General features: G+C 36.6%; 2 protein-coding genes and 1 long non-coding RNA gene across 5 annotated transcripts in view; all 3 read left to right on the top strand.

Annotated features, from left to right (window-relative positions):
- The window catches only part of KNDC1 (kinase non-catalytic C-lobe domain containing 1), a 60,586-nt gene extending 44,964 nt beyond the window's left edge, over positions 1–15,622 (top strand). For 2 of the 3 annotated variants that reach the window (XM_035329302.1, XM_035329303.1), the window contains 13 exons: positions 4,283–4,376; positions 4,490–4,587; positions 4,871–5,082; positions 6,564–6,677; positions 7,091–7,238; positions 7,530–7,706; positions 8,280–8,495; positions 8,826–8,908; positions 10,210–10,360; positions 11,685–11,807; positions 11,908–11,967; positions 12,583–12,740; positions 12,981–15,622. In XM_035329302.1, coding sequence (XP_035185193.1) covers positions 4,283–4,376; positions 4,490–4,587; positions 4,871–5,082; positions 6,564–6,677; positions 7,091–7,238; positions 7,530–7,706; positions 8,280–8,495; positions 8,826–8,908; positions 10,210–10,360; positions 11,685–11,807; positions 11,908–11,967; positions 12,583–12,740; positions 12,981–13,212 — 1,866 coding nt within the window. In that variant the 3' untranslated portion in view covers positions 13,213–15,622. Of the gene's footprint in view, positions 1–4,282; positions 4,377–4,489; positions 4,588–4,870; positions 5,083–6,563; positions 6,678–7,090; positions 7,239–7,529; positions 7,707–8,279; positions 8,496–8,825; positions 8,909–10,209; positions 10,361–11,684; positions 11,808–11,907; positions 11,968–12,582; positions 12,741–12,980 lie in introns of those variants that run through there. The other variant, XR_004751786.1, reaches the window with a different exon arrangement.
- Positions 15,623–20,569: 4,947 nt separating this feature from the next.
- LOC118168763 lies at positions 20,570–23,975 on the top strand. The gene is made up of 2 exons (XR_004751787.1): positions 20,570–22,511; positions 22,550–23,975. It is a non-coding gene; the product is annotated as an uncharacterized LOC118168763 (long non-coding RNA).
- A 1,133-nt stretch (positions 23,976–25,108) lies between these two features.
- Positions 25,109–27,480, top strand: LOC118169372 (homeobox protein VENTX-like). The gene is made up of 3 exons (XM_035330657.1): positions 25,109–25,715; positions 25,841–26,055; positions 26,149–27,480. The coding sequence occupies exons 1-3, from the start codon at positions 25,502–25,504 to the stop codon at positions 26,458–26,460; spliced, it is 741 nt and encodes a 246-aa protein (XP_035186548.1). The 5' UTR covers positions 25,109–25,501; the 3' UTR covers positions 26,461–27,480.
- The last annotated feature ends 33 nt before the right edge of the window (positions 27,481–27,513 follow it).

The raw sequence follows: 27,513 nt of genomic DNA, 5'->3' as shown, positions 1-27,513 counted from the left end.
GCTATTTTTTCAAACTCTATCAGTCACGGATGTTACAAGCTTTGACTGCTCTATATATAAAACAGTGAAGGAACTATGAAACTGAGATTTATGGGTTTTCTTTTCTGCTATTGCAGCAGACAGGAGACCATGACTCTTAGCTGTAAGCCAATCAGTTATGAATATGTGGGTGAAGTGCAGCTCTACCCAGGTTCTTTCTGCTATCTCTTTGCTGCCTGATTCATCAAACCAACCACTACAAATCAACTGTGAAAATATGTGACATGACTTTAATTTCCATGCCAATAGCTGACAAAGACTTCAGCTCATACTTCATTTTGAACAATATGGATGTTGCTGGTATGGTTGATAGGGGTAGGATTTAGCATTTTTGAGTCCTTGTGTGTTGTATGTCCAATGTAGCTAACAGCTGTATTTGTACAGCAAAGTGTTTTCAGCTAGTTTTAGTTGATAATATAAGTATTTATACATATTATACTTGGAGTACAAGTTATTTAGAAAATAAATGTGGTCATTAACATCTACATTAGATGTAGATGTAGATGTAGATACATCTACATTAGATGTAGAGCTTAGGGATATGGTTTAGTGGGGACTGTTAGTGTTAGGTCAGAGGTTGGACTTGATCTTGAGGTCTCTTCCAACCTAGAAATTCGGTGATTCTGTGATTAACACTTCATAAATGTTAACGGTTAACTCTGTGTGTAAACATCAAATAAGTGCTGTGCAAATTTCAAGGAGAATGACACACTATCTGAACCAAAATACTGAGAATTAGACTCAAGGTGAAAATTAACCTGGGGAGCTCAAAAAAACAATTAGTTTAGTACTTAGTAGCTGATTCTCTACTGTAAAATCTAGCAGACATGTCTAGCAACATGTCTCATATCCAGGCCAGAAGGCCAAAGAAAGGATGGTAAGTGATGCATGTGAGCAGGAAGGTGGTTTGAACTGCTGGAGGAAATGCTGGAATCTACCTGTCTTGTAATGTAGAGCTGTTTGTCTCCAGCCTCTCCTTCCATGTTTAAATCATCTGTTAACCATTTTTGTTTCAGAAAACAGCTCACATTATCTGTAGTCTAATTCTCATTACCTGACAAGGATTATATCAACCTATTTTTTGTCCCATGTTGCTGACAGTCTTGCTTCTTTGCTGGGTTTCTAAAAGGTCAACAATAAAGTTGATCTGATTCTACAACTCTGCAGCAAAGTGTCCTAAATCAGTGCTTAGGGGGTTCTATTTTAAAGAGTTAATTTAATATTAGTCATTTGGGCAGGACTACAGTTGTCCTCACTTAGTGACACTACCCTCTGATAAGGATAGGCTTATTTGTTCAGTTCACTTGTTCTTGTCTGCAACAGTAATTGAGTACTTAATGAGAGTTTAACCACACAACAAAACACAACTTTGGAAACATATATATCTCATTAATAGTCATATCTCTCCAATAGATTTTGAATCATTTGAATGTGTTTTTTTAATTATTATTATTATTTATTCACCCTCTAAAACTAAATGCAATCAAGTTTATTTATTTATTTAAATTTGGATACCTATAAGTAGGTTTGATAAAATCAGGTGGAGAAAAATGCTAATTTCCAAAACATATTATTTGGAATAATTTCATTTATGACAGAATCAAACGCCATAAAAATAATTAACATTTCTATTATTCTGCTTGAACCTGTTAAATACTGCCTGCACCTTAGATAGGTTATGATTTAATTAAATATAAAAAGTAAAATACATTTGTTATATGAACAATATTAACAATGGGATTCATCAGCTAATATGAATCAAAAATGTGGTAATGCGTACCCTTCTGTTTAGAACAAATGTGAAGTAACTAGCACAAAAATTAAATATCTATGGATCAAAGGTGACACTTTCAGCTGTCATAATGATTATTAATGTTTTACTGTGTAGGCGTTTATCAGATAGTTCCTTGCAATTCTAAGGTTCAGCAAAGGTTCATCTTAATTTAGAAAAGTTAGTTCATTTTCAATTCAAATTCATATAAATAGCTTTGGGCTTGCTTAGTTCTCTTAGAAGTTTGCAAACTGTTGTCACTCTCCTTATGCATCCTCCCCGACATCTGTATTGCTTCTTACACAAGCTAAGTGCTTGTCCCCTGGCCTCCCATCACCAGGAGCTGCTGATTTTGCTCCTTGGCACACGACACATCCAGGCAAAACAGTTCAAGTCCTTGCACTAGAGCAAGAACAGGAGGCAACTGCCAAGGCTGCCATTTCTCCAAGGTGAAGTCCAACTCAGCCCTCACAATGAGAAGGGTTTTTTTTTGTTTGATTGTTTTTTTTGTTTGTTTGTTTGTTGGTGTTTTTTTTTTTCTCTGTATTCTGATAAGCTTGCTTGCAGTTCTCTTGCAGCCCCAAGCCTTCACCCTTACCCTGTTTGCCCACACTGAGTTTCAGTTCACTCTCTAGATCTCACTCCGTAGCTACTTGTCAGTTTCTGCCAGACTTCTCTGCATCCAGCCAATGATCACAAGGTTTCTAGCAAAAGCTTTGCATATTGTGTCCACAGTTTTCCCTTTACCATTCTTTTTTCTCTTTTCCTTTGCCTTCTGCCAATATTCTGTATCCTTTGGGGAAGCCACTCCTCAGCATGTAAAAAGTTCTGTTTCATGGATAGTCTGGAATTTGCAAATTTCCCAGTGAAACAATAAATCATTACTTCGTTCCTTAGACTTAGCAATGTTCTGTAGAAAAGTGTCCCAACAAGTTAAATGTTTTTCAGAGGATGCAGAACTTCCTCAAATAACAACTGAATATGTAAGTTCATCAAAAATGTTTATATTCTAGACCTAAAATGGAAAATATTCTAGAATGGACTGGGAATTAATGTGTCTTTTGCTTCTGACTTCATTGATACTCATCTAAAGTTATTTAAGGGACAAGCCACTTCCTTAAGTACATATTAAATTCCAAACATCAGAAAATAGCTACTCTTTCTGTGATTATATTATTTTAATCAACTTGTTTTCACTTTACCTGATAAAATGAAAACAAACCTTTTATTAAATCAAGCTGTCTTTGATTCAGAACCTAGATGATAGCTTTTCTGTGCTTTCACTGTTCTCTACATGGTGGCTGTGTAATGGTAATTCTTTTAAAAATCCACAGGGCTTTTGTGACTTGTTACTAATGAACTATGTTGTTAAGCCTTTTGAGCTTTTGTGATAAACAGTGACAGATTTTTCTCAAACTCAAATTAATTTCCAGTAAGTCCATCCCATTAAAGCTAACCTATTTACCAATCTGTTGTTTGATATGTTAGCTCTGAGCTATGTGTTTTTTGATCACTCTGCTTGTGGGAGTTCTGTCTGCTGCATTTAGTCAACTTACTCCATTTGAAATGCTGTTTCATGTAATTGGGTCATTGGTAGTTAACTTAGGACACAAGTGCAAAAGCCACCACTTTTGAAAACGACAACACACACTGTGTTAGTTGTTTCATAATAAATCTGAAGCTTTCAATATGGATGCCCCATTTTCATTGGCTAGAAAAAAAAAATAAACCTTTGATATGCAAACAAATATAAATGTTTACACTAACTTGATAAATTGTGATGAGTAGGATCTACTTGCATTTCTATTCCTTGCTTAAGTTATATAATTTAAGAGAAAAATCATTTTTACTTATTTATTATATAAAACACATAAATATAAAATATCTAAACAGAAGTGAACTTCAAAACTGAGGTGTCCTTTTTAAAGCAGCTCTCCTGGCTGCCTTCTGACTCAGATGCGTAATATAATGTAACCATACTGGTTTGGAAACCATTGCTTTCAATGAAACATTCAGTTCTTGCTGCAAAAATAGGCCAGCTGCTTAACAGAGCATTTCTGGGGTGTACACTGATTTCAGAACTCATCAGTTTTAGTTCTGGATGCTTGCTTAGAGTCAATTTAAAAAAAAAAAAAAAAAAAGTTTTTGAAAACAACCAGGTAAGTGCAATTATAACTCAAGGCATATTGATATAAATGGATTCAGACAAACTTCAATGTTAGGTCATCATACATAGACTAGCTCCAGCTTATAACATGTAGAACTGTCACATAACTATTACTTTCCTGGGGAAGGTGATATTTTCTGTAATTTGTCTCTAAGTGCAAGTATGAAAGGCAATTCTGCTTGGCTAATAGCATATTCTTGTCTGTTTGGATGTTTTTGTACAAAAATAACTACACTAAAACTTTACTTTCCTACCAGAACTTTGTATTTACCATTATGACCAGAAATCTTTTTCTCTTTAAATAGGAACTAGAACAATTGCTAATGATGGAGACAAAAAATTACAGAAAGACCCTACAGTTTTACCAGAAACTATTGCAGAAAGAAAGAAGAAGCAAAGGTAAGATTACAGCAAATTGTCACTAATGAAATGGGTGCATAGTTATATAATTTAAGGATTTTTCCCTGTATATCAGAATAATTGTGTATGCTTTGTGTGTTTTCAATCCAAAGGTCCTGAAACTAGATCTATGTTGCCCAAATTGAGAGGACAGCTACAGGAGATGAAATCAAAGGTGCAGTTTCTTGAACTGGTGAAGAAATATGTGCAGGCAAGTCAGGCTTTATTTTGCTTTGGTTTTATTTGTAATTTATACTTTATTAGTGTCATTGTCCACTTAAGTCAATGTATGAGCTGTGAAGTGGTTGTTGTCAAAGTGCCAAATTAAGGAAGGTTTGAAAGAATGATTAAAGGTCGCTGCTAGTGGCAGTGTTTAAAAAGAAAAATTGTATAAAATGTGGTATGGCTTTAGATTGAGTAGAGCACACCTTCCATGGATTTTCCTGATCGTTTTCCTACATTTTAATTTTGCATGGGTTTTCCTCTCTGAGCAGATCATGTATGCAGAACAATGGGGTGTGGAATCCTGTGTGCTTCCTACAGTCATTCACAACAGGAGAACTGACACCATGGATGTGGCACCTACAGATGAGTCGTCATTGCTTGTTTACTATAATACAGAGAAACATAAATGCAATAATCAAAATGGAATAAGAGTTCTGCAGGCTGGGACACCACTTGGTTTAATGGCTTATTTGTATTCTAGGTATAGTGCATTTTGTGCATCATTAATTGGGAGTGGGATGAGTCATATTTATTAATTAATATATATATATATATAGTGTCTAGGATAAATCCTGGTTACTCAACATTGCATAAATTTTCCTTTCTGCTTACAAGTTCAATGTTTTTTCTGTGCACACTTATTTGCAGAAATGGGCATGGAAATGGTAAAAGACAGTCTGATAAGAAGCCAAATTACTAAGTCTGAATTTGATTAAAACTCAAGCAATTGATAATAAATCAAAAACTAATAACTTTACAGTTCTTTTATGCTTTACTTATTTAAAGTTTAGCTCTGATAGTTGCCATGGAATCGTGGCTTTTTGTTGTTACCAGCAGTTTAATAATTCTTCAGAACATATAATTCAATCTTTCTTACTAATAGGGTTTGGATATGAAAATTTATAGGTTTTGCTTTACAGATTTCTGACCTAGACTTTGGGAATGATCAAGATACAAGTTTATTTTGGGGCTTAGATGAGGACAAAGTTGTCTTTTATCCCTCAGCTGGGCTAAAGTGTTGTTTAATGCTACCTGAGCAATAATAGTATGGAGGACAGAAACTGCTTGAAAGAGTCCATCACTCTTGTGCTACTGTAGGATTCTAAATGTAAAAGACACCAGGTAACCTCTAATTCATATTTTCATCCATTTTGAACAGTCAGAAAGATGCAAGATTGGAGTACTATTTGTGAAAACTGGAAATAAAATAGAGCATTTTAAATTGTAGAGGAAGTTTAGAGGCAAGTAAGAGGAAGCAAAGTGCACTACTCCCAGCTTGTCCTGACTCTTAGAGCCAGTTACTGCTATTTCTGGTAGTTAATATTTTGCACAAAGTGAAGAAATTGTTTTGGAATCAAAGCTTCCACATTCAGCAAACTCAAACTCTCATAGTTTGCAGTAAGCCATGAGGTAGACACAGAAATTGACTTGTCTTTAGGTATCTATGAGTATATATATGTATGTACATATATGTATTTATATATATATACACATATATACTATCATTTCTAATATGTATATAATAAGCATGGTCAATTGTTAAAGCAGCTGCTGCTCTAATCAGAGCTACAGAAAACCTTTTCTTCTTTAAAATATGTACATTTTATGCTGTTATCATGGAAAATAAATTTTAAATAGCATCAAATGAGATTATAGAAACAATAAAATTGACTATGTTCTTCTCTACTATTCAGAATGTAACTTTTGATGATAGTAGAAATGTCAAAGAGGTTTTCCACAAGATTCAAAATGGAGAAACTTTAAAAAAATAATTTATATTTTTACTGTTGTCAATCACAATATTCACGTGTAAAAATAAAAGAAATCAAAGTTTTCTGTAGACCTTGAGAGTTTAAAATCCCTGCTAGTTCTTGATGTTTTGATGATTTTTGCTGTTGCTGTACTCTGGTACAAGAAGAAATTACATTCTTGCTTGTCTGAAGTTTTTCTTGTGCTTCACAGAAATGCATTTTTAGAAGGCTATGTACAGCAGTTTCTCTACACGTTTCGCTATTTCTGCACACAAGAAGAATTTTTGCAGTTTCTTCTTGATAGAATCAGCAGCACTTTATCCAGGTACAGTAATTTCCTATGAAAAATATTATCAAAACACAACTATTTTCCCCCCCAGGTAGCAAAAAAAAATGTTTATGAAAAGACCTACTTAATTAAATTCAGTTTTTTATGATTGTTTTTGTAAGATTCTCTTGGTATGTGAGAGTGAAATTAGAGCAAGTGCTATATTTGGCAGTATGCTGTCTTTTATCTTCTGAATTCTGAATCTTGTTTTTCCCAGTTGTTCAGTATTGGTTTGTAAGTACAATGACAGCTTTGTTTGCACAGAGTCATGGATTCTAGAAACAAGAAGCATAAGAATTTAAGATAGTACACTCAATACCAGATAATATTTACAGTTTTTCCAACATTTATTTTTAAATTGGAATTGTTTATAAATTCTGGTGCAATAAGTGTCTTTTTCTTCTCACCAGTGCAAGCCTGGATCCTTCCACATCACTTACCAAAATATGTAACCGCAGTTTCTACATCCTGCAGGCTTGGATTGAAGACTGCTACAGTGTAGACTTTGCAACAAATGCAGACCTTTTATGTACCCTAAAAGAATTTATTTCTTCCAAGGTAAACCAGAATTTCAGTGGAATCTTTAAGGAGTAAAAAAAATTAAAATTAAAACTAAAAAAATATATCAGTTATAGTATATATAAGACTCATATTAGGAAAAAAAAAAAAAAAAAAAAAAAAAGAGTCCTAATTACAATTACAGTAAAGTACAAAGAAAGGACAGTGCTATTTTTGATAACCATAGTCAATATGTCTGGTTTTGGACAGACCTCTATCCTAGAAGTATTTTCTTTCTTGCTTATAATTTACAAGAAATTGAGTTCAATTTCCTGTTTTCTTCATTTACAGGTAGCTCCATTAAATGGCTATGGTGAGCACTTGTTGTCATTGCTTGAGGATGCTTCTGCCAGAAAAAATGGCAGTGGTCAGCAGTGCTCCAGCATGGACAAATGCGAAGAACGGGAGGAGGACAGAAGAACATTGCACTCCATGTGTAAAAAGCTCTCAGAAGATACTTCCAGAAAGGTATGTCCTATGGACTCTAATATGTGAAGCACATTTCCATATACTGATTTTTGACAGTAAAAATCCAGCTTAGGGTCTAGGTCATGATTTAGTGATGGTTATATACCTCCATTTTAGATCTTCTTTTGAAATTATTGAAAGCCTACACAGTTGTATAAATTTGGATTCTGTCTTAATTGTACCTTGTCAATTGTTTCGGTAATAATAGATTAGATAATCCAAATTTTGAGAGTTTTTACTCTTCATTGTTGATATTAGCGTGACTCACATATAAAATTTCAGAATATATATTATTGTATGTCAGCAAGTTTGAATACACAGATTTTTTTTAATACCAATTGTTGATTGAGATCTAGTAGCCTGCTGCTCAGATTCATTACCAGTGTGTATTATATTCGCTTAAAATGGCAAAGTGAATAAACCAATTAGTGTCCAGTGTAACCCTGAAGATTAGGTGAAGAGTTCTGCAGCCAAAAAGGTCTTTCTCTAACAAAATGTTCCAGAAAGTTAGATCAAGAGGAGACACAATGTTGGCTTTAGAGAAGTTGTAGCTTTACAATTTTTTTTCTACAGAACTTTAACTGGAAACTTTCCAAAGGTACGGGACCAATTGCACAGTATCAGAGGGAGCGACTGTACACTATTTCATCGGTTTTGCCAAAGCCATGCTATAGCAGTTTTACAGAAGAATCCCCACTCTCCTTTGCTAAAGCAGATGAAGTCGGACCATATATTTTAACAGAATACAGTACACAACAGCTTTGTTGTCAGCTGACATTACTGCAACAGGTACAAAGGATTAGGTTTACTTGGAAATACTAATTATATCTATCTTCTTGTTATATACTTAGCCTCCTTCCTCTACCATTTCCATCCCATTTCAGGCTTAGTAGGCTTCCAATATTTCACTACACTTTGTATTAAAATACTCCATTTTTGTCTTGAAATCTCTGTGGTAAAACATAGAATGGATTATTCCATTCTTAGATGGTGATCCATGTGATCCATTTGCTGAAGAAAACAACAAAGAATAAAAAATAAATCTGTTGTTTTTATCCCCTAGCATTTTAAAAGAACTACTAGATCTAACAACAGATATATCTTGTTCTTTTTGTTTAGGAATTATTTCATAAATGTCATCCAGTACACTTTCTAAATTCAAGAGCACTTGGTGTTAAAGACAAATGTGTTCCTGTCCAAAAGTAAGTTTCTTATTTTAACTGTCCCTCTATTATGTTCATGCATAATAACTTATTATACCTTTAATATATTTGGGATTGAGAAACATTTTAAATACTTTTTTTTTTTTTGGCTGAGTAAGTATGTAGATATTGTGATTAAATATATTTTTCAATTTCAGGAGATATTACATATGTATGTATATGTATGTATGTACCTATGCATGTATGCGTATGTGATTTGTCACATGTGCTATGTGATTTCTTTGAAATGTAAAGTGTACCAGGCCTAAATATTGCAGAAGACTTGTGTTGTTGAGGTTGCTTCAGAGGATTTTTTTGATTTTGGAGGGAAAAAAAAGTGTAATGGCTTCTGAAACAGGTTACTTGGTAATGTGCATGCATGTTTGTGCATGTATGCATAGCAATGACCACTACAGAATCACAGGGTGGGAAAAGATTTCCCAGGATCACGTACTGCAGCATGTCCAGTCCTGCCTTAAGCAAAGCCAGCTGGTGCAGGTTGCCTGGGGTTTGTGTGCAGTAGGGTTCTGAATGTGGATACAGACCCCGCAACCTTCCAGTGCAATGTTCATTTTGTACTACTAGGTAAATAAAGTATTAGTCTTCATAGATAGAAAAGTAGTTTCCTATAGTTGTTAGAATGCAGAATGTTTACCAACCTATTTAAATTTATTTGCTAAATGATAATTAATGTTTTCATCTGGCCACATGAACTCAATTATATTTGATTTATGCTCTAGTTCTTATATACTCCGTGGATTCAGCTAGCTTTTAATTAGTACTTATTAATTACATTACCTGTAGTAGACTTTTCTAAGGATCATCTGTTACAGATTGTTGAAAGAGGTTAAATCAGCTGATTTATACTGATTTGAGGTTCAGACATGAGAAACAGTGTGGCACCAATATATGTCCATCTCAATTTCTTTAATGGCAGCAGTTTTTAATGAGCTTACTGGCTGTGATTTTGTTAGGGTGTTTTTTTCTGCTTGAACAGTTTTATTTGGTAATAAGTGGGTGAAGGTACTTTTATATACAGAAATATCTACTATATATGTTTATTTTATAATGACATATTATTATACAATGATAGATATGATTACACATATGATTATCTTTCTTCTATAAAAAGTAACATAGCTCCCTAAGTACATTGTAAAAAGTTATAAACTCAGAACTGCAAGCACTGCAAAATTATTGTAAATGGTTAGAAGTTGGCACCTGCCCCTTGCAATCAAGATTTTCCTTGAAAAAACAAAGTCAGCATGACTTATTTTTCTTTTCTTCCACCCTTCCAATAGAGCTGTTTCTGCTGAGGAAGCGTCATTTAAAGTCTGTAATCTGTTTCTATCGAAGTGCATACAGGACCAGTACCTTCTACAATTACTAAGAAATGCAGACAGTATCAGTACCTGGGTTGCTGCTGAAATTGTAACATGTCACACATCTAAGGTTCATCATTGTCTTATTGTATTATTAATTATGAAACATTTTGTTAATGTATATGCATATGTTAGTATATAATGCGATGTAGAAAACCTGAAAGAAGTGTTCTGGAATACACCTATGCAGTTAACAGCTTAGTTTATTGTCATTAAGAGAGGGTCTGTTTGGTGTTTTAGATGTGCAGGTGTTAAAACCTAAAAGAACATAAAAAATGGTTTGCCTGAGAATCTGTCTGACTTCCCTAAGGACACCTCTGAGACAGAAAAAAGGAAAACTTTGTGGTGAAGGGATATGTTAGTACAGTCAATAATTCTGATAAAATCTGAAAGAAGATACCTCTCTCTTTGCTACTTTTAATTTAATTTTCTTATTTTCAGTCACTTAGTAGATTTATGTCATAGTACATTTCAGAAGTAATTCTATTTCTGTAAATTAGATTTTTATGTCTATGCAGATAGGTTTTTTCAAAACCTAGGTTTTTTTTAAACCACCAGTTTTTGAGTCTTGTGAATCTTGTGAATCATTTTCAGAACTGTGCATATTGCTTATATACCTCTTGATAGTTTGACAGAAAGTCACTCTTTAAACTTGATTAGTGCTTTGGCTTCTGAACTGAATCCTGGTATAATATCTTAGCAAATATATGTCTATTCATACTGGGGAGCTGCCAGTTGATTCCTTTCTAACCACTGTGAAAAACATGAATCTGCATCTGCTCACAATTATTTTACTTTATTTTTATCTCTGAGAGTTTGAAGCCCAAACATCTCAATTCCCTTATCACTGTTTCTGTTGGATTATTTATTGGGTTTTAATTGGGCTTCCCTATTTATCGCGTTTCTCAAAATATATATGTGAGGTGGACAATTTAAACAAATGTCCTAAACAAATCCTGGTGGAATATATTCACAATGTATTTTTCTAACAGGCAGTATATTTTGGTTGGTCGTATAGCCTTGGTTAAAGTTTTGACAACTTTTAAACATAAGTGACCAGTTAGCAAACACTGTATGTAAACATATTTCAATGAGCAGTGTTGCTAGCCCTTTACTTTCCTTCTGCTGTTTTCTTCTAGTGCCTCTTTTCAGCTTTGTAAAAGCAATAAAATCAAGAAATTAACAACAGTAAACCTGGGGCATGGGGCATCCAATACTTGCAAGGGTACTTCATTTCCATGAAATCATTAAGCCTAATTTCTAGTTCCAAACTGAGGCAATATACTGATGAAGCATTTTGCTAGCAATTGACTTAATTTGATTAACTTCCAAATTCACATGAATTGAAAAAAAAAAAAAGTATATCTTTTTTTATCTTTTTTATTTTTTTCCAGCTGCAGGTGAACTTGTTATCAAAATTTCTTCTTATAGCAAAATCCTGCTATGAACAAAGAAATTTTGCTACTGCGATGCAAATCCTAGCAGGCTTGGAAAATCTTATTGTACGACAGTTACCAGTAAGTTTGGGGCTCTCTATTGTAACTATTTTGCTTAACATGATCTTGTTCCAATATAGACATTAATACAAAAAAACAATGTATTTTGTTCTATTGTAAGGCCTGGAAAATCCTACCTGCAAAAGTAGCTGAAATAATGGAAGAACTCAAGGCTGTTGAGGTACAGTATAAAGTCTTTAACATACCATACTTCTTTGGGATTGAAGAATATTCAATATCTGACTAAATGGGTGCTTCTGCAGGATGAAAGACAAAATTAGTATTTTGCATTATGAAGGAGATTTTAACTTGTTCTGGGACTGTTGGCTCTTGGTCTGAGTTTACATTTTCACCTCAGTTTTTCTCAGAAACAATTCTTAATCACACAGAATACAAGAAAGTCATTTCAAAGCAAACTAATGAATTACTTTTTCTGAGGATTTGAGCAGGATTTTTGTGGATGTAATCTGTTTTGAAAAATTTTAAGTTTATTTTATTACAGGCATTATATTATTGATCTATCTGATTCAAAATCAGGTAGAAATTCTAAAATGCAATTTTGACTGTGAATCAGAACAATTAAACATTGTATACATGTTTTTTTTTTGTCTACTTCTTTATTTCTGTATTTCAAAATGTTTGCCAATAGATTAGTTCAAAGTGTTGCCTTCAATACCAACAGTTAAACACATATGAAAAATAGAAATGTTGTGGTAAGCACATGAAGTGGAGATGTTCTTACAAAGCCTATACTGATACTTATCAAAACATTTATCTGTGTGCGCTTTTACACTAGGTGTTTTTAAAAAGTGACAGCTTGTGTTTGATGGAAGGAGAAAGATTCAAAACACTTCCAACAATTCCATCAGCCCATGTTTTGGCTATGCATGTCCAACAACTTGAAACTGGAGGATTCACAATGACAAATGGAGCTCACAAGTGGACTAAACTTAGGTAATTATTTTAACTATATATTTACATCACTAACTTTGTAAAATAGAATGTTGTCTAATGAAATAGTGAGAGCTAACACAAGATTTTCCATCTAGCAATTTAAATAATTTCAGTCATTTTGACATCTAAGTGGACAGATACTGTATAAGTAAATGCTCAATGTTTTTGAATTTCCTTCAAACTTTTTTCTTCTGTCAGAAGCAAAACAAACTAATCTTTTTTACCATATTTTCTTTCAAGAAATATCGCAAAAGTTGTGAGCCAAGTTCATGCATTTCAAGAGAATCCGTATACTTTTACACCAGATTTCAAGCTCCAGTCTTACCTCAGACAAAGAATAACTCATTTTAAAGATGCAGACATTTCTGCCTTGGCAGCTGACAACTGTGCCAACTTCCATCAGATACCAGCAGAAAAGCATTCTCGAAAAATTCAGGACACGCTGCGCAGAATGAAGGCAACATTTCAGTAATTATTTACATTTTAGCTGTTCCTAGTCCCAGTGTAGTCTCTAAAACAGGATTAAGTTGACTTTATCTCCTGAACCAATTCCCAAGCAAAAACTTAAAAGTGACTTAAAATATTATCTCAATTTGAAATAGATATATTTCTTAACATGGAATAGTAAAATGCTGATTAACAAGATTTGATTCCTTGGCAACTGGATGACAGATCAAAGCCTAAAAGTAAAGAGACTAATTTTGTCACTGTTCTTTAGCATAAAAAATAATTAGCTCTCAGACAAATATCTGAAAAGTACCGTGGAAACAAATTATACTTCCATCTCCTGTTGTTTCCTGTTGGCCTAGGAGAGTTTAGAGTATGGTTCATTAAATGTTGAATATATTTTTATATGAACATAGTACATTTGTATCCTGTCACAGTGTGCATATAATTCAGGGACACAGATCCTCTATTATCTGTTGACCGTTGGTGGGACTTGCTTTTATGTTGTGTATTATAAAACTATATTTGGCTTAAATAATTGGCTATCCTTTTCTTCAGGTATTCCATGGAAGGAGAGGAATGCCATGCCGTAACATTTTTTTGTTTGTTTAATTTAACTGTCATTAAAGTAACATGTTTCCATGTGAAAGATCTGAATCTAAATCTTACCACTTTGTTGCTTTGCTTCTTCCTCCATGTTCTCGTGAAAAGAGCAAATGTGTAATTGCCTTTTTTCTGTATTTGATACAAGAATCACTTTGCTAAGTGTGTGTGTATGTATGTGGGCGTATTGATTATGGCTTTTGCTCCTGAGGTTGCTCTTGTAGATTGCAGTGCTCCAGCAGCATTAAATACAAGATAACTGTAAGAAAATTGAATCTGCATCTTGTAAAATTTTGGTGCTAACATATTTATAGAGCTTGTGCTTACAAGACCTTCTAAATGGCAATGAAATGTGATGCTATGGCTAGAAAGTTTGTTGAGCTACCCAGGTTTATGCAGGGTCAAGACTTTAAGCCTACAAATCAATTGAAAGTAGAAGTATTTCTACCAGAGGAAACAATGGTAGTATTGAATGAGAAGTGGGAAAGGATGAGAAACAGAAAATGAACTCTGTCCTGAAAGTGATTTCCTAGAACTATATTTAAAAAATAAGGAAAAATATATTTTGGAAAGAGCAGATAAGATCTAACTGTCTTGGCATGTTTTGGTGATGGAGAAAGATAATTACGTAGGAAATGGAAATGTGCACATCTGTAGTATTTTACAAAATGTTCTATAGTATTTGACAGAAATGCATGTGCACATGTGAAATTGTAGCTTTTTCAATGTTTAAGAGAAAAGCTTCCCCTTTTCTCTTATCAACAATGGCAATATATACCATCACAGGCCTTCTGCTTCTCATCTTTCTCAGGCAAACACAAGGTATGTCCGTACTTTCCATTAAATACCTCAGTTACTTTTTCCTACTAATATTTTAACACCAAACTAACTTTTGTGCTCTTACTGGTTTAAACACTGGAGAACTCAGCCTTCAACAGGATTTTCTTGCATTTGTTCTACTTTTAAGATGATTTATTTTGTTACTTACCATATGTAGGTTTAGCATGTCATTAATTGGAGTATTTCTACTTACCCTTAAGGAAGTAAAATCTGTTGCTGTTGTAATAAATTTAATATTTCTCTAAAAATTGCCGAATGTGAAAACATTTAATCATTACCTCCTGTCTTTATATAATGCAGTGATTTAAGAATGTAATGATAACCGTATCTTCATAAATAAGTTCACATATTTGATCTGTATGCGTTTATTTAAATGATTTGGGTTTTTAGTTATTTGCTTTTTCTCAATCAAAAATGCATCATTTGCTTAAAGCCACACCTTGCCTTTGAAAGACAGTAAAATCTGAAGTAGCATAAGCTTTACTAATGCAAAGAATTCCACAAAACTTGATAACATGATCTTAATAGATGCATTTTATATAGATGCCAATCAAGCTGTTGAAATTGCCTTTATGGATTTACTTAGCATTTATATTTTGCACACATGTTAATTCACATATTTCTAATAGTTTTATCAGGATTTAAAGCATCTACTACACATAGAAAATATTATTTTTATTCTATGACAATAACTGGTGCTATACAAGAATTTAAAAGTAATTTCATATCTTCTGCATAATGCTTCAGTGTATAAGACTTTGTCATTATGTATGCATAGTATTGAGTTATGGTACTACTTTGGGGTATTTTCATCAAACAAATATTTAAGATTTTGTATTTAAACACCACCCCACATCAACAGCAAATGTAAATAGCTATTGAGAAAAAAATAACTTTTACAAGGAAACTGGTCTGCTTTTGTCCATGAACACTGATGTATGCACATCTTATGTGAAACAGATTTATCAATAAAGTTATGTCTAGAATCTAAATGTACTGCTTATTTATGACTAACATGAAGGAAGGGTCGGGCTAAACATTTCTATCATTGGGGGGAATGTCCTCCTAAAAGAAAACGCAGGACAAAACGTGAAAACAGCAAGTTCAGTCATATCTAATGGTTTAAAAAAAAAAAAAAAAAAAAAAAAAAAAAAAAAGGAACTGTAAAGGAACTGTATTGCATAAATAACAGGCTGTGCAGTATGGCCCCATGTTCCTGTTCCAATGCCAAATTAGAATGTTTGGAAAAATTGAGTTTGTTCTATCAGCCAGAATTGCCACCAGCTGTCCTAGTTCTTTTTTTTTTTTTTTTTTCTACACATCCTTCACTTGTCTTGATTTTGTCATTTATTTTTCAAACAATGAACTGTGGAGTTTCTGATATGAAGTACACTCCTCAGGAGCCTTTCCAACTCCTCTGTGCATTGGTGTTCTTTCTGTGTCCCTTTGCAGGTGTCTGTCCGCAGTATCCCTGGGGTTTTCAGTACTCCTGTGATAGTACTGGGAACTGTGTCCTAGTTACACTTGCTGCATTTGAAAGCAGGCTTTAAGGATCCACATCTCCAGCCCCTTCCAGAAGCCTGCCAGGAAATGTGGATGAATTCTGATGATTCCTATGAATTGCATAGAAGCCCAGACCAAGAAACTAGAAAATATTTTATGAATCAACATTGATTCATGATTCTGACAAACTTATCTCCTTGGGAACTTTTCAACCACTTCTAAACTTTGCCTTTATGGTTTTCTGTATTATTCCTTTTATGTATCAGATTGGTTGCACAAGCATTTCTGAGACGCATAACTTTGTGAATACTGAGGATTAAAATTTTAGGAAATCTGTTTCTAAATAACAAATTACACTACAGTTTGAAAGGAGGTAAGTTAACAGTGTTTCAGTGATAAATATATGGTTGATTGTTTCAATCCTTGATATTACAGTGAGAGAAAGTGTAGATAAATGATTTTTCTCTCTCATACTTGCTTAAATGCAATCTGACACATACACATGTTGCATTCTTTTTTTTTTTTTTTGGAAAATATTCTTTCTCAAAACATATTTTATAAATAATTATTTTAAAATACATGTTGAGCTTTAGAAGGAGTCTTAAAGCTTTGGAAATGCCAGGTTGAATAGTGTTTGAAAACTCAGATCCCGTAAATCAAGCTTAATTGGCAGAGTGATCATCTTTAGGGTATGACTTACTAATAGGTATTCTTCACCTTTAAATACTTTCTGTCTTTATCTAGTCATTAAAAATATATATATTATACGTGTAAGAAATTTGCAGATAGTCATCTTACCTGCCCCGCTGTAATTTGCATTATAAATGGGTTTTTCTCAAGAGATCTGGTAATTATTTTAAATATCAATAAATTAAAGTATTTGTTGTGGAAGATTCTATTGTGTTTTGATATGATTTTGTACCCTGCTAACTCTAGAAAATATATGTGTGAATAAGCAATTCCACCTTTCCGATTTCTGTTTAGAAATTCCTGCAGTAAAAAGTTTGAAGAACTCTTTGTGGCTCCTTTTTAATCTAGCAACAAGCGACAACCCCTGTAGACTAGCAAATTTGATTTGCAGAATCTTCTTCCCTTCCTTTGCAGGGAAAATCTCTTCTGTCTCTTCTATTGCAATGTTTGAAGAAGATTTTTTAGGTATTATGTGAAAGTTCTTTGTAAACTACCTGAAAGCAAGCAAAGACAGCTTCAGCTTGGTATTATTTTAGCATGCTTCCTGTTCAGTGATACTTCAGTGTCGAAGGTACAAGTTGAAATGGCAATCGCTGTATTGCTTCAGGCCAATGCAGTAATCTAGTCTAGGGTCTTGTCTTTGCATCATTCTGTTTGCTCATTTTTGGAGTGATGTAAATGATGCTTTTGTATCTTGCCTAAGAGGCAGGCATTGAATACCTATTGTGTAAATCTGTCCTGGGTCTTGGCTGTAAGATTAATTTATTTCTCTAATTTTTCATTCTATTGCTAGGGTTGGTCTTGTTGTTCTGATGTTGGCTTCACACAGATGAAATAGATGCTAGTTTTAGACGGATACTGAAATAGATACTTTGTTTTTGACTGGTAGAACTCATTTGTTATTATGAAATTAAGGTCTTGGTATACTGGACAATTTGAGTTGCCCTTATCAAAGAGACTTAATTTGGAAAGCTTGACAGGGCACAGATGAGCCTGAGCTCAACTCAGACTCAAAATTAAAATCTCTGCAAATATATGCTAATTTGTGTTCATATCTCATAAGCAGGAACACATCTCATAAAGCTCATAAACAGTAGTAAATTATTCACTTATGTAACAGATACTCAGCATTTTTTTTAAACGAGCCAGGAAAAAGGGGCCTAGAAAAAACTGCTATATAAGGCAAATCCACCAGTGTTTGGATAACCACAGAGTGGTTGGCAGTGTCTTGTTATAAAAATGAAAGGTTATGTCCAGTAGGACTACCTGCATTTGGCATTGTTACTTGGTGCCTTCATTAACATGCTATCTGATTTTTGAAGATGACATAAATCTGTTGGCTCTGCAGGCATGCTAATGACCAAGACTAAAATTGAAAATGATCTTGAAAACTTGGAAAAATGAGCCAAAATAAAATAAATAATGTTACACAAACAAATCTAAGGTTCTAAGGTATCTAAGGTATAATCAAGTTAAATTTAAAGCTCTTAAGTCCTGTATTTCTGAGGGAAAAATACAAAATGAAGAATAATTGCAGAAATAACTTCGAAAAAAAAAAAAAAAAAAAACTCTGGGGAACACAACAGATAATTAACTGATTATGAATCCATGTGTACAGCTTTCAAAAAAGGAAAAGGGGGGAAAAAATGGGGGAGAGGGGGAGACCCGAGATGTATTGTAAGAGAACCATATATGACAGAAGGTAATTATTTTGCTCTATTTGGCACTAGTGGATCATCATCAGAAATAGTTTACCATTTAGACACTGTACTTAAGACATACAGGCTAAATGAAAGAATCTAGAAGACAGTAATAAAAATATGTTTAGAAAATATAATCAGACTTTAAAGATCTTGAAAAAAAATGGCTTGAGCAGGATTGTGTGTGTGAAATGTTGCTCAAAAAAGGTTTTGCACCTACAAACAATTAGTTTTCTCCATGTTCTGTGAAGGTTATGGTAAAAGGTATTAATTTTGAAGCAATGGTGATTCTGTTTCTGGTTTTGCATTGCAGAGGTTCTTGTGGAGTACTGGAATAAGTTATTCACCCATAACGCAACTATAGGATCACTTTCTCCACAGATTTGTGAGAACAGATCAGATCAAATTGTCATAAGTGCTCCGATACTCTTGGCTTCTGTCCCTGAGAAGGCAGGGGGATTCAGCAGTGATCTTTAGTCCCTTCTGTGTTCTCCATAAAGTGGATTGGACCCAAATTCAAATACTTATTTGCAATCAAAACGCTATTCATTTGTTTATTAATCATATGCCAGTAATTTTCAAGGTTTTATTTATGCTTTTCCACTGATACCTAGTAATAGAATAGGTGTGGCCAAGATGTACATTACTTAAATTCATGTAGATGTTATAGGGGAATACCAGGTTTCCATTATATGCATATGCTAATGCAGTGGGGAAGTGACTTAATTCTAAAAGCAAAAGAGAGGTAAAAACCCAATAAACATCTTTTAGTGGGGAGAAGGTGGAAAGCAAGTTTTGCCAGTCGTCTTCCACTGCCAGGAAAACCGCGGCTCAACTGCTGCAACTTTTTCCCTTCCTTTGTGTAGCAGACTCCTGGATGTGAAGACTTACTAAAACCAGAAGATGGCACAAGAGAACCTTGCAACTTTTTTTTTTTTTTTTTTTTTTTTTTTTTTTTCCCCCTGTGCATATGTGTAATTTCAGCTGCTCCCTTTAATTTTATAGAAAAATACATACACACCCAATTTCATAATTTTAAATCTTAAAGTTACATTTCTTTGATTTGTAATGCACTCATTTGTGTGAAACCTATCAAACGAAGTACACTGATTTGCTTGGGGGAAATGCAGACACTGAATCACTTACTACAGGTGTAGTGTTGAGCATCTTTTCTAACTATATTCCTGCTATCGCACAGCATATCCTAGCTTTTCTCTAATTAATAAGCTGAGAGGGAAGGTCAGGACGTGTCTGTGCTCACCTGTTTTTGGGGTGCAGTGAAGGCAAATGGGACACGGTCAGTTGTCCTGCTGCTACAGTTCTGCATCCTGCCAAATTTGTTTTCTTTTGCAGCTAATAGTAACATTTGCAGAGTAGTTCATAGAAGTGACTGGAATAAAGAAAATAGTGAGAAACAGTGCATAGAGTGGAAGACAGAAGAAAGGAAGGAATAAATAAAAATATAAATTGGAGAAGATCTTGAAGTTGTGTTTAAAAAAAAATCCATTTAATTTGATTAATCTGATTTTGGAGCAGTATAAAGATCTGGTTTATATTAGGTGAGTAAAAAATCAGTAAAGTGTTTTCACTGCTCAGACTAATGCATTTCAAAGCAGCATTGTACAGCATAGACCAAGATGGGCACAGAGGGTGATGTATGACCCAGGGTGGCCAGCTCTGATGGCTCATTCTGCTGACCTCATTGTGCTCAAATGCTAGCTCTAAAATTAAGGGAAAATTAAAAAATCATTCTTTAATAGCTGAAAGTAAAAAGTTACTTTCAGGAATGATAAATTAGAGGAAGTACAGCTATATTTCTTTAGGAGATATTTGTAAAAAAAACAAAAAGTAAAAATAATTAATGGAACATTTATGATTTAGTGCACTATTAGATTTTAAATTTAACAGGTAGTTAAATGTAATTATAGAAGTTACCATAATTGGAACATTTCAGCAAAGAGTGAGGGAGAAAAAAAAAAAAAAAAAAAGATATAACATATCTGAAGAAAGCCTCTCAGGTAGGTTTTAAAAAGATTTCAGGGTGTCTAAGTGTTACATTCTTGTGATCTTGACCCGATGGTTAGTTCAAGTGAACTGAACAATTGCTAAAACAGTGGGATTTACGTAAATGTGTATATGCACATTATGCTTCATAGGTGCATTCTAGATAATTCATATTCTTAACACAACCTAGTTCCTAAAGTATATTTATGCACATAACAATTCCTGTCTACTCTGGGAAATAAAGCAATTTCTAAAGCCCCTTTTTGAAGCTGTTTCCTTTAAAATAATAGTTTAAAAATTCTAATTGCTAGTCTAGATAGAATTAAACCAACTCCATACTTAGGAGTAATTTTATTTGACAAGTGTCTGTAAAGATGTCTCACAGTATGACAGCAGTGACTACTGAAGAAGGATTTGCATGCCTTTAATTAGACTGTTTTTCCACTATAATAGTTCGTCTAATAAGAATTAAAAAATAAAATGTAATCTGCTGCTTGTAACCCTGCCATCTCTAACAACAGTAGTATGTGTTTTAAATATAGTCCCAATTCATATCTACTTTGAATTCTTTTTTAATATGGTTAATTTGGGGTAAGAAATGGTTAAAAACAACCCATATAAGTGTGATCTTCCTGCAGAATATATGTGTGTTGAAACATTTCACTGACTCTTCTTATCTGCTGCTAACAGCCTTATGTAAGGGTCCATGCGAGCTCCTGACATTTTGAGTGCTGTGTTGATTTAGATCAGTTTCAAGCATGATCAGACATTTGATTTTCATCTAGCATTGTCACTGTTTATTCCAGGCCCTCCTGGTATTTCTGCATATATGGTATTTTCCTTCCTCATGGAAAAATAGCTCTTATCCTGTCAGGGAGGAAAGTTTATAATAATTGATGATACAGAGGTTGGTTAGAGGCCACTTGGAATGCTTTTAAGTCCTAAAGACTGATTTCTCAGAAATTGCAATGGTTGGATAACCATGCCAGGACAAAGACCACAGAAATGGTACTGCAGATGCCAGCAGCCCTTGCTTCACTGGGCATCTCTTTGTAGGAATTCTGCTCGTCCACAGATGAACATAGTCGAATCTCACGTGTCCTTAACTGACTTTAAAAATAAATAATAATAATAAAAAAATGTTAATTGCATCACCATCTGGCTACTCCCAAGGGCCACACGCTCACTCTACTCAAGTGCCACAGGACTCTCCGTTGTTACAACATTGTTACTCTGCTGTTACAAAATGACAGTCCCTTCCTTTAGTCTTCTGTACCTTCCCTGCAGCAAGGCAAACTGCTGGCAGTTTTCCCTACTGGTGAGGAACCGAAGGAACTTGGAAGCTCTCCGTTATTTTCTCTTCAGTTCCTTCAGAGCTCCAATGGGAAAGGGATGTCTCGGAGCACAATCCTGCAGGTTTCTGAGCTGGCTCACTCTAGGGCAGGGTTGGCCTTTGGACTGGAAGTTATGTAGCAGTAATTAGTTCTTGAAGGCTGGGCTATTATCCCAAAATATCTGTTATCAACTGCCTAGTGTAGGCATCCAGGCAGGACTAGCAGAACCTGCAGAACCTCCTCAGCCTGTGACCAATGTTGTTCAAACACAGTTCTGCAGAGTTGGTTTTCATAAGTACTGTTATCTTGATCCCAGACAAACAACTATAAAGTCACATTTGGCTTCTTTTACTACAGCTTCTACTCAAAAGAAGTATAGGGACTTGTGTCAAGTGACAAATCTCTACTCATTTTAATTTCCCCAAATGCAAAAATATTCCCCTCTACATCATCAGGTTACAGGTTATCCTTAGTCTTTTTATTGCCTTGAGGAGGCTGGTTCTTACTTTCATGGTGAAGGTGCTGAATCCCCGAAGAGAGCAGCTGTGTAGTGTACAAACATCTGTATAACTTATTGTTATTATTATTTTTGGCAAATGGATCTTAAGAGTTCTGCTAGTGGGAGCCATGTTGGTGTGTCTGAACTCTTTGTCGCTAACTTCTTGTAGCAGCAGAGCAGAATAGGAAGGTCCTATCCCTTCCTGCTTCGCTCCTTGCAAAAGCCCAGGGACTTTAGTATGAGCAGGTTTTTGTCCCATTGGCAACATCACTTTATTTTAAAGATGGTATTTCTGAATCAAAGTTTAGCAGGTAGTTTTTCAAACAACCACCAAATGAATAATACATAGAAATAGAAAGAGGCGTCTTAAGAAATGTAGATAAAATTAAGCTAGCAGCTGTTAAATATTGCAGCAGTCATTACATCCAGAAGTCATCTGCCATCTATCCAGGATCCTTATACATTCTATGTATAATGGAAATGACATTTGATTTAACCTTGCCACAACATGATCAGTTTGTGTCTCAGCAAGCTCAGCATTTGACACCATCTTTTGGCTGTGACATTTGCCTCAATAAAATGCAATTAATGAACCAGCAGTGTGTAAAGATGTAATTTGTAGCTCAGATGGTAAAAATGTCTTAAAATCTTTAAATAAACTGTGTAACAGATGTATCAGTGGATGCTAAAACCTGAAATTTATTTTTTAGAACACTGTCATATGTCATGTATTCTTTTTCCTATCTAACAGCTTGCTGGTGCATTCATTCATTGATAGAATATAAAGCTGGTAAAAATAAAGCCATGCAGGTAGACTATTTTATACTTATATATGTTTATGCTTGTATATAAACATAAATATATTTGTACTATATATATGTAGTATATAAGTATGATGCTTAAATTTATACTTATGTATATATAATATTATGGAGGGACTAGGGATGGAAATATCCTGGGCACAAGGGATATATTTTTCTCCTTGGGATGGGGTTTTGTCCCATCTGTGATGCAGAAAGTTGTTAAAGTAGTCAGATTTAAAATAAGAAAGCTTGTAGAAAAATAGCACTTTCTTTTTCTAACATCCTGGAGAAAGGCATTTTGCCTTTGGTTGCAGGGGAGGCTTGGCAGGTTTCTCTGGGCAGGCAATGGCACTATTATTCTCAGATGTGACTGGAGAGGCTGCTTCCAGGCCACATGTTAAATGCAGCTAACTCAAGGGACGTGTCACTTGATTAACAGAGCAGATTCCTGTATTATTCCTCTCCATCTATCTCCTTCCTGCCTGGTCAGATCTATGAAATATGTTGGCATCAGATTTGGACAATAAGAAAAATCCCAGCCACTTTGATTTTAAAATATTTCCTCAAGTTTATGGTGGGGGAAAGTCTTCACATTTATCTACGAGAAAGGATAGTTAAGAACCTGTGCTTAGAATACTGGGGAGGGAGGAGAGGGAGTTGTATAAAATAGTGGAAAATTAAAACCTATCTTGTACAATTTGGTCAAGTAAATCTCTATTTTTTCCAATGTTAATAAGAAAATGTTTGGGAAGGATCATTGGATGAGTTTTTGTAGGCAGATATGCAAAGTCTTCATGCAATTGGGAAAAAAAAAAAAAAAAAGTCTTTAATGCCATTGGGAAAAAGAATCCTTCAGGGCCTTGTCTATGTTAGAGACATTTGTGGGCTTTTTTAGGTATGTAACAGATGTACAGGAGGTGTTAATGCTTGAACTTTTGTTAGACATTTTAACACCAGTTCCCTTAGTGTTTCCTCCAGGAAGCTTGTTTAGTGGGCTCAGACTAACACTGTAGTGTAAGCTGTAATGTTCTTCCCTATCTACATAGGCCAGAAACAGGGGCTCCAGAGGGACTGTGGTCACGTCTGGTTGCGGTAGCGGCCACAGGTTCTAGGTGGGTTATTAGCAACATTTAAATAAAGGTGACTATTAGCTTTTTTGTTGTCAGAGAGAGAGTTAAATTCTTGAACAGTGGCATCACTGGTGGAATAGAGAAGGGCTCAGACTATGCCATGAGAAAAAAAAAAAAAAAAAAAAAAAAAGCAAGAAGAGAGACAGAGCTTAGAAGGGGCTCACAGTTCAAACCTGAACATCGTTCAAGGAAACAGTTTGCTAGTAAGAAGAAAATGGTAGGATTTCTTGGTGGGTACAATAGGAGTGGTGCACATACTCGGTTCATGCCCAGGAGGGGAGGAGGGAAAGGGAAGGCAATTTGCTCTCAGTAAAGCACGACAATCGTTTGGTCAGTATATGCAGAGGCACTCCTGTAGCAGCCAATTGTTCCTGACATGCACAAAGTCCAAAGGTGGATGGGAACACTTTTGAGAGGCATACATAATGTGATAGGGAGAAAGACACAGAGAGTAAGATAACAGAGAAACCTGTGTGACCTGCACAGTTGCAGAGATCTGAGAGGGAAGGTACTGATGTGAATTCTGTAACCTCAGCAGAAAGTTAATTCTAAGATAGTAATTGTGTTTTCCTGAGTCGTTAGTCCACACTTTTGGTACAACCCAAGGGCTTTGACATTTACTTTTTTCTGGTTCACAAGTTTCTTCTCCAGCCCTCTGCCTCTCCCTGTGCCTGATGCTTATAAGAGAGAAGGCACAGAAGAAGGCATCCCCTGCCTCAGGCTGACTCTGGAGCGCAGTGCTTAGTCCAGAGTGGAGCAAGCTCAGGGGATCCAGCCCGTGGATCTGCTGCTTGAAAAAGGAACGAAAAGAGGAAGGGAGTCGGGAGCAGCGGCACCCCTTCTCTCCCCAGCGGCTGTGGGGGGCGGTCCCTGCGCGCTCCCCTGGGGGTGCATTCCCCAGCGCCGTTTGAGGCCCCTCAGCGCCATAAATGCCATTTGCATCGGGATAGGATGTAACAAGAGCTGTAAATCACTGACGGCGGAGGGAGCTCCTCCGGGGGCAGACACGGCGGAGCCGAGCCTCCTCGAGCCGTGGCAACGTGTGAACGGTATCTTTTGTCGGGGGGCAGGACCGATGGCAATTAGATGATACTTATCTGGCTCTTTGATGTGTATTTACACAAACAACGTTTTCCTGGGGGGCTTGCGGTATAAAGCAGTCGTGCTCCCCGGCACCCTCCTTCCCGGCAGCCCCGAAACAAGGCAGGATGACCAAGGCCCCGTTCTCCGTGGAGTGGCTGTCCCAGAGCAGCCAGGCCCCCAAGAGCCCCACTCAGGGCACCCCACGCCCAGCACCCTCCTCGGCCGCGGGCCGCCAGCCCTCCTCGGCTTCCAGCCCCGGCCTGAGCGAGGGGAGCAAGGAGAAAAGCTCCGGGAAAGGCGGCAGGAGCAAGGAGCGCTTGGCAGCACCTCCGGCTGCAGGTAATCACTGCCGTGGGGGTTCCGCGCTGGGTGGGGAGGAACCGAGGCGGGCAGACCCTCTCCCCCCCCCCCCACCTCGGGCCCTGGGCCTGGCTGACCCCTTTCTCCCTCTGCCCCGTCCCCAGGAGCAGGCGAGCGGCCGCGGGCAGCGGGGCGGTCCCAGCCGGAGGGGAGCACCGAGAGCCCCGAGGAGGCGGCGGGCAGGGGGGGCCGGCGGCTGCGGACGGCGTTCAGCGCCGAGCAGATCGGCACCCTGGAGAGCTCCTTCCAGAGGCACCGCTACCTGGGCGCCGCCGAGCGCCGCAAGCTGGCGGGCAAGATGCGGCTCTCCGAGGTGCAGGTGAGCGCGGCGGGCTGCGGGCACTGGTTCTCGGGCTGGGTGGGTGCCGCCGAGACCTCACCTCTCCTTCTCACCCCTTCCCTTTGCCCTCAGATCAAGACCTGGTTTCAGAACCGCCGGATGAAGCTCAAGAGGCAGCTGCAAGAGCTGAGGCCGGAGCCTTTCTGCGGCGCTCCCCTGCCCTACGGACCCCAGAGCGGCGTGGTGTCCTTGCCGCTGACCTGCGCGGCCCCACCGCCAGCTCTGCCCCGGCAAGAAGCGGCCCCCGGGGGCTTCACCTTGGCAGCGCTGCCGGCACCCACCCTGGACCTCAGCAGCGGCTGCAGAGCGCAGCCCGTCTGCTTCTGGGCAGCGCCCTGCTTTGTAGGTTATAGTGATCCCAGAGCTTTCTTGCTGGGGGTCTGACCCGACGGTACGGACTGTGACTAAGAAGGATTTGCACTAATGGTAGCTCTCTGGGCTGCTGCTGCCCGTAAATGCCTGCTGGACTTACGATGCAGCTCTGAGCCATGTATAGAGAAACGCTGGACAATCTGGATCATCTACCTCACTCCTGCCAAATACAAACATAACAGAGCAAATACTTGTATAAATGTAATCTCTTCACAAACACTTCACAGCTTTCTTCTGAACCCATCACATGGATTGCAGAACTATTTAGCCTGCCCTAAAAGAGAGCTCCTCCCCATTAAGGAAGCACAAACTCCTTATTCTCTAGATCTGTTTTAGCACAGGTTGGGAATCAGAATAATCTTGTATGGGCTGAAGCTTACAGTTAACTGAGGGTAAATGCAAAAAGTGAATTTCCCCCTGCCCCCCAAAGCAGGTATCCAGTCTCTGCTGCTTCCCATGTGGCACTTGCTGTGATGGGGCTGTGATTTTAACCAGATACGTGGATGCATCTGGAAGTACCTACTAGTAGTTAATAATGGGCCTGCTATGAAATTGTGTTGGAGTCCTTTAAATAACATATAGAATATGATTTTTAAAATGTAGAAAGTTACTTTTAAATAAATATAAAAATATTTTGTCACTCTTACATGGGTGGCCTCAGTAGATTAAATAGATTAAGGCCCTCTTGTCTAAATAGATCTTGGAAAGGATCTGACCTTGCAACTTCTTATCAGTTGTAGTCCTAGCAAAAGAGTACTTCAGCATCTCATGTGCTCCTAATGGGGTTTGAGGATGGTTATCAAAAGAAATGCAATATTCCAAAGCTATTTTTCCTTAAATGGCAGTGAAGTTTGTTACCCTAGTGCTATGCACTTTTTATTTGAACAATGCTCTAGAAAAGATGATCAAAATGGCCGGATTTCAGGCTGGAGAAATGTCTCTGTTGAATGGTCTTTGGCTGATGTAAGTTGTCATAAATCTTTCAAAGTCGACTGTGAACTAACATGAAAAGAGCAATAAAAATTTCCATCACTTTAGAGTTGATCTCTGGGATTATTAGAAGAT

The sequence above is a fragment of the Oxyura jamaicensis genome, chromosome 6, assembly GCF_011077185.1.
Source record: "Oxyura jamaicensis isolate SHBP4307 breed ruddy duck chromosome 6, BPBGC_Ojam_1.0, whole genome shotgun sequence".
NCBI lineage: Eukaryota > Metazoa > Chordata > Aves > Anseriformes > Anatidae > Oxyura > Oxyura jamaicensis.
The sequence above is the reverse complement of the archived record's forward strand: the minus strand, read 5'-3'. Positions and strand labels throughout refer to the sequence as shown.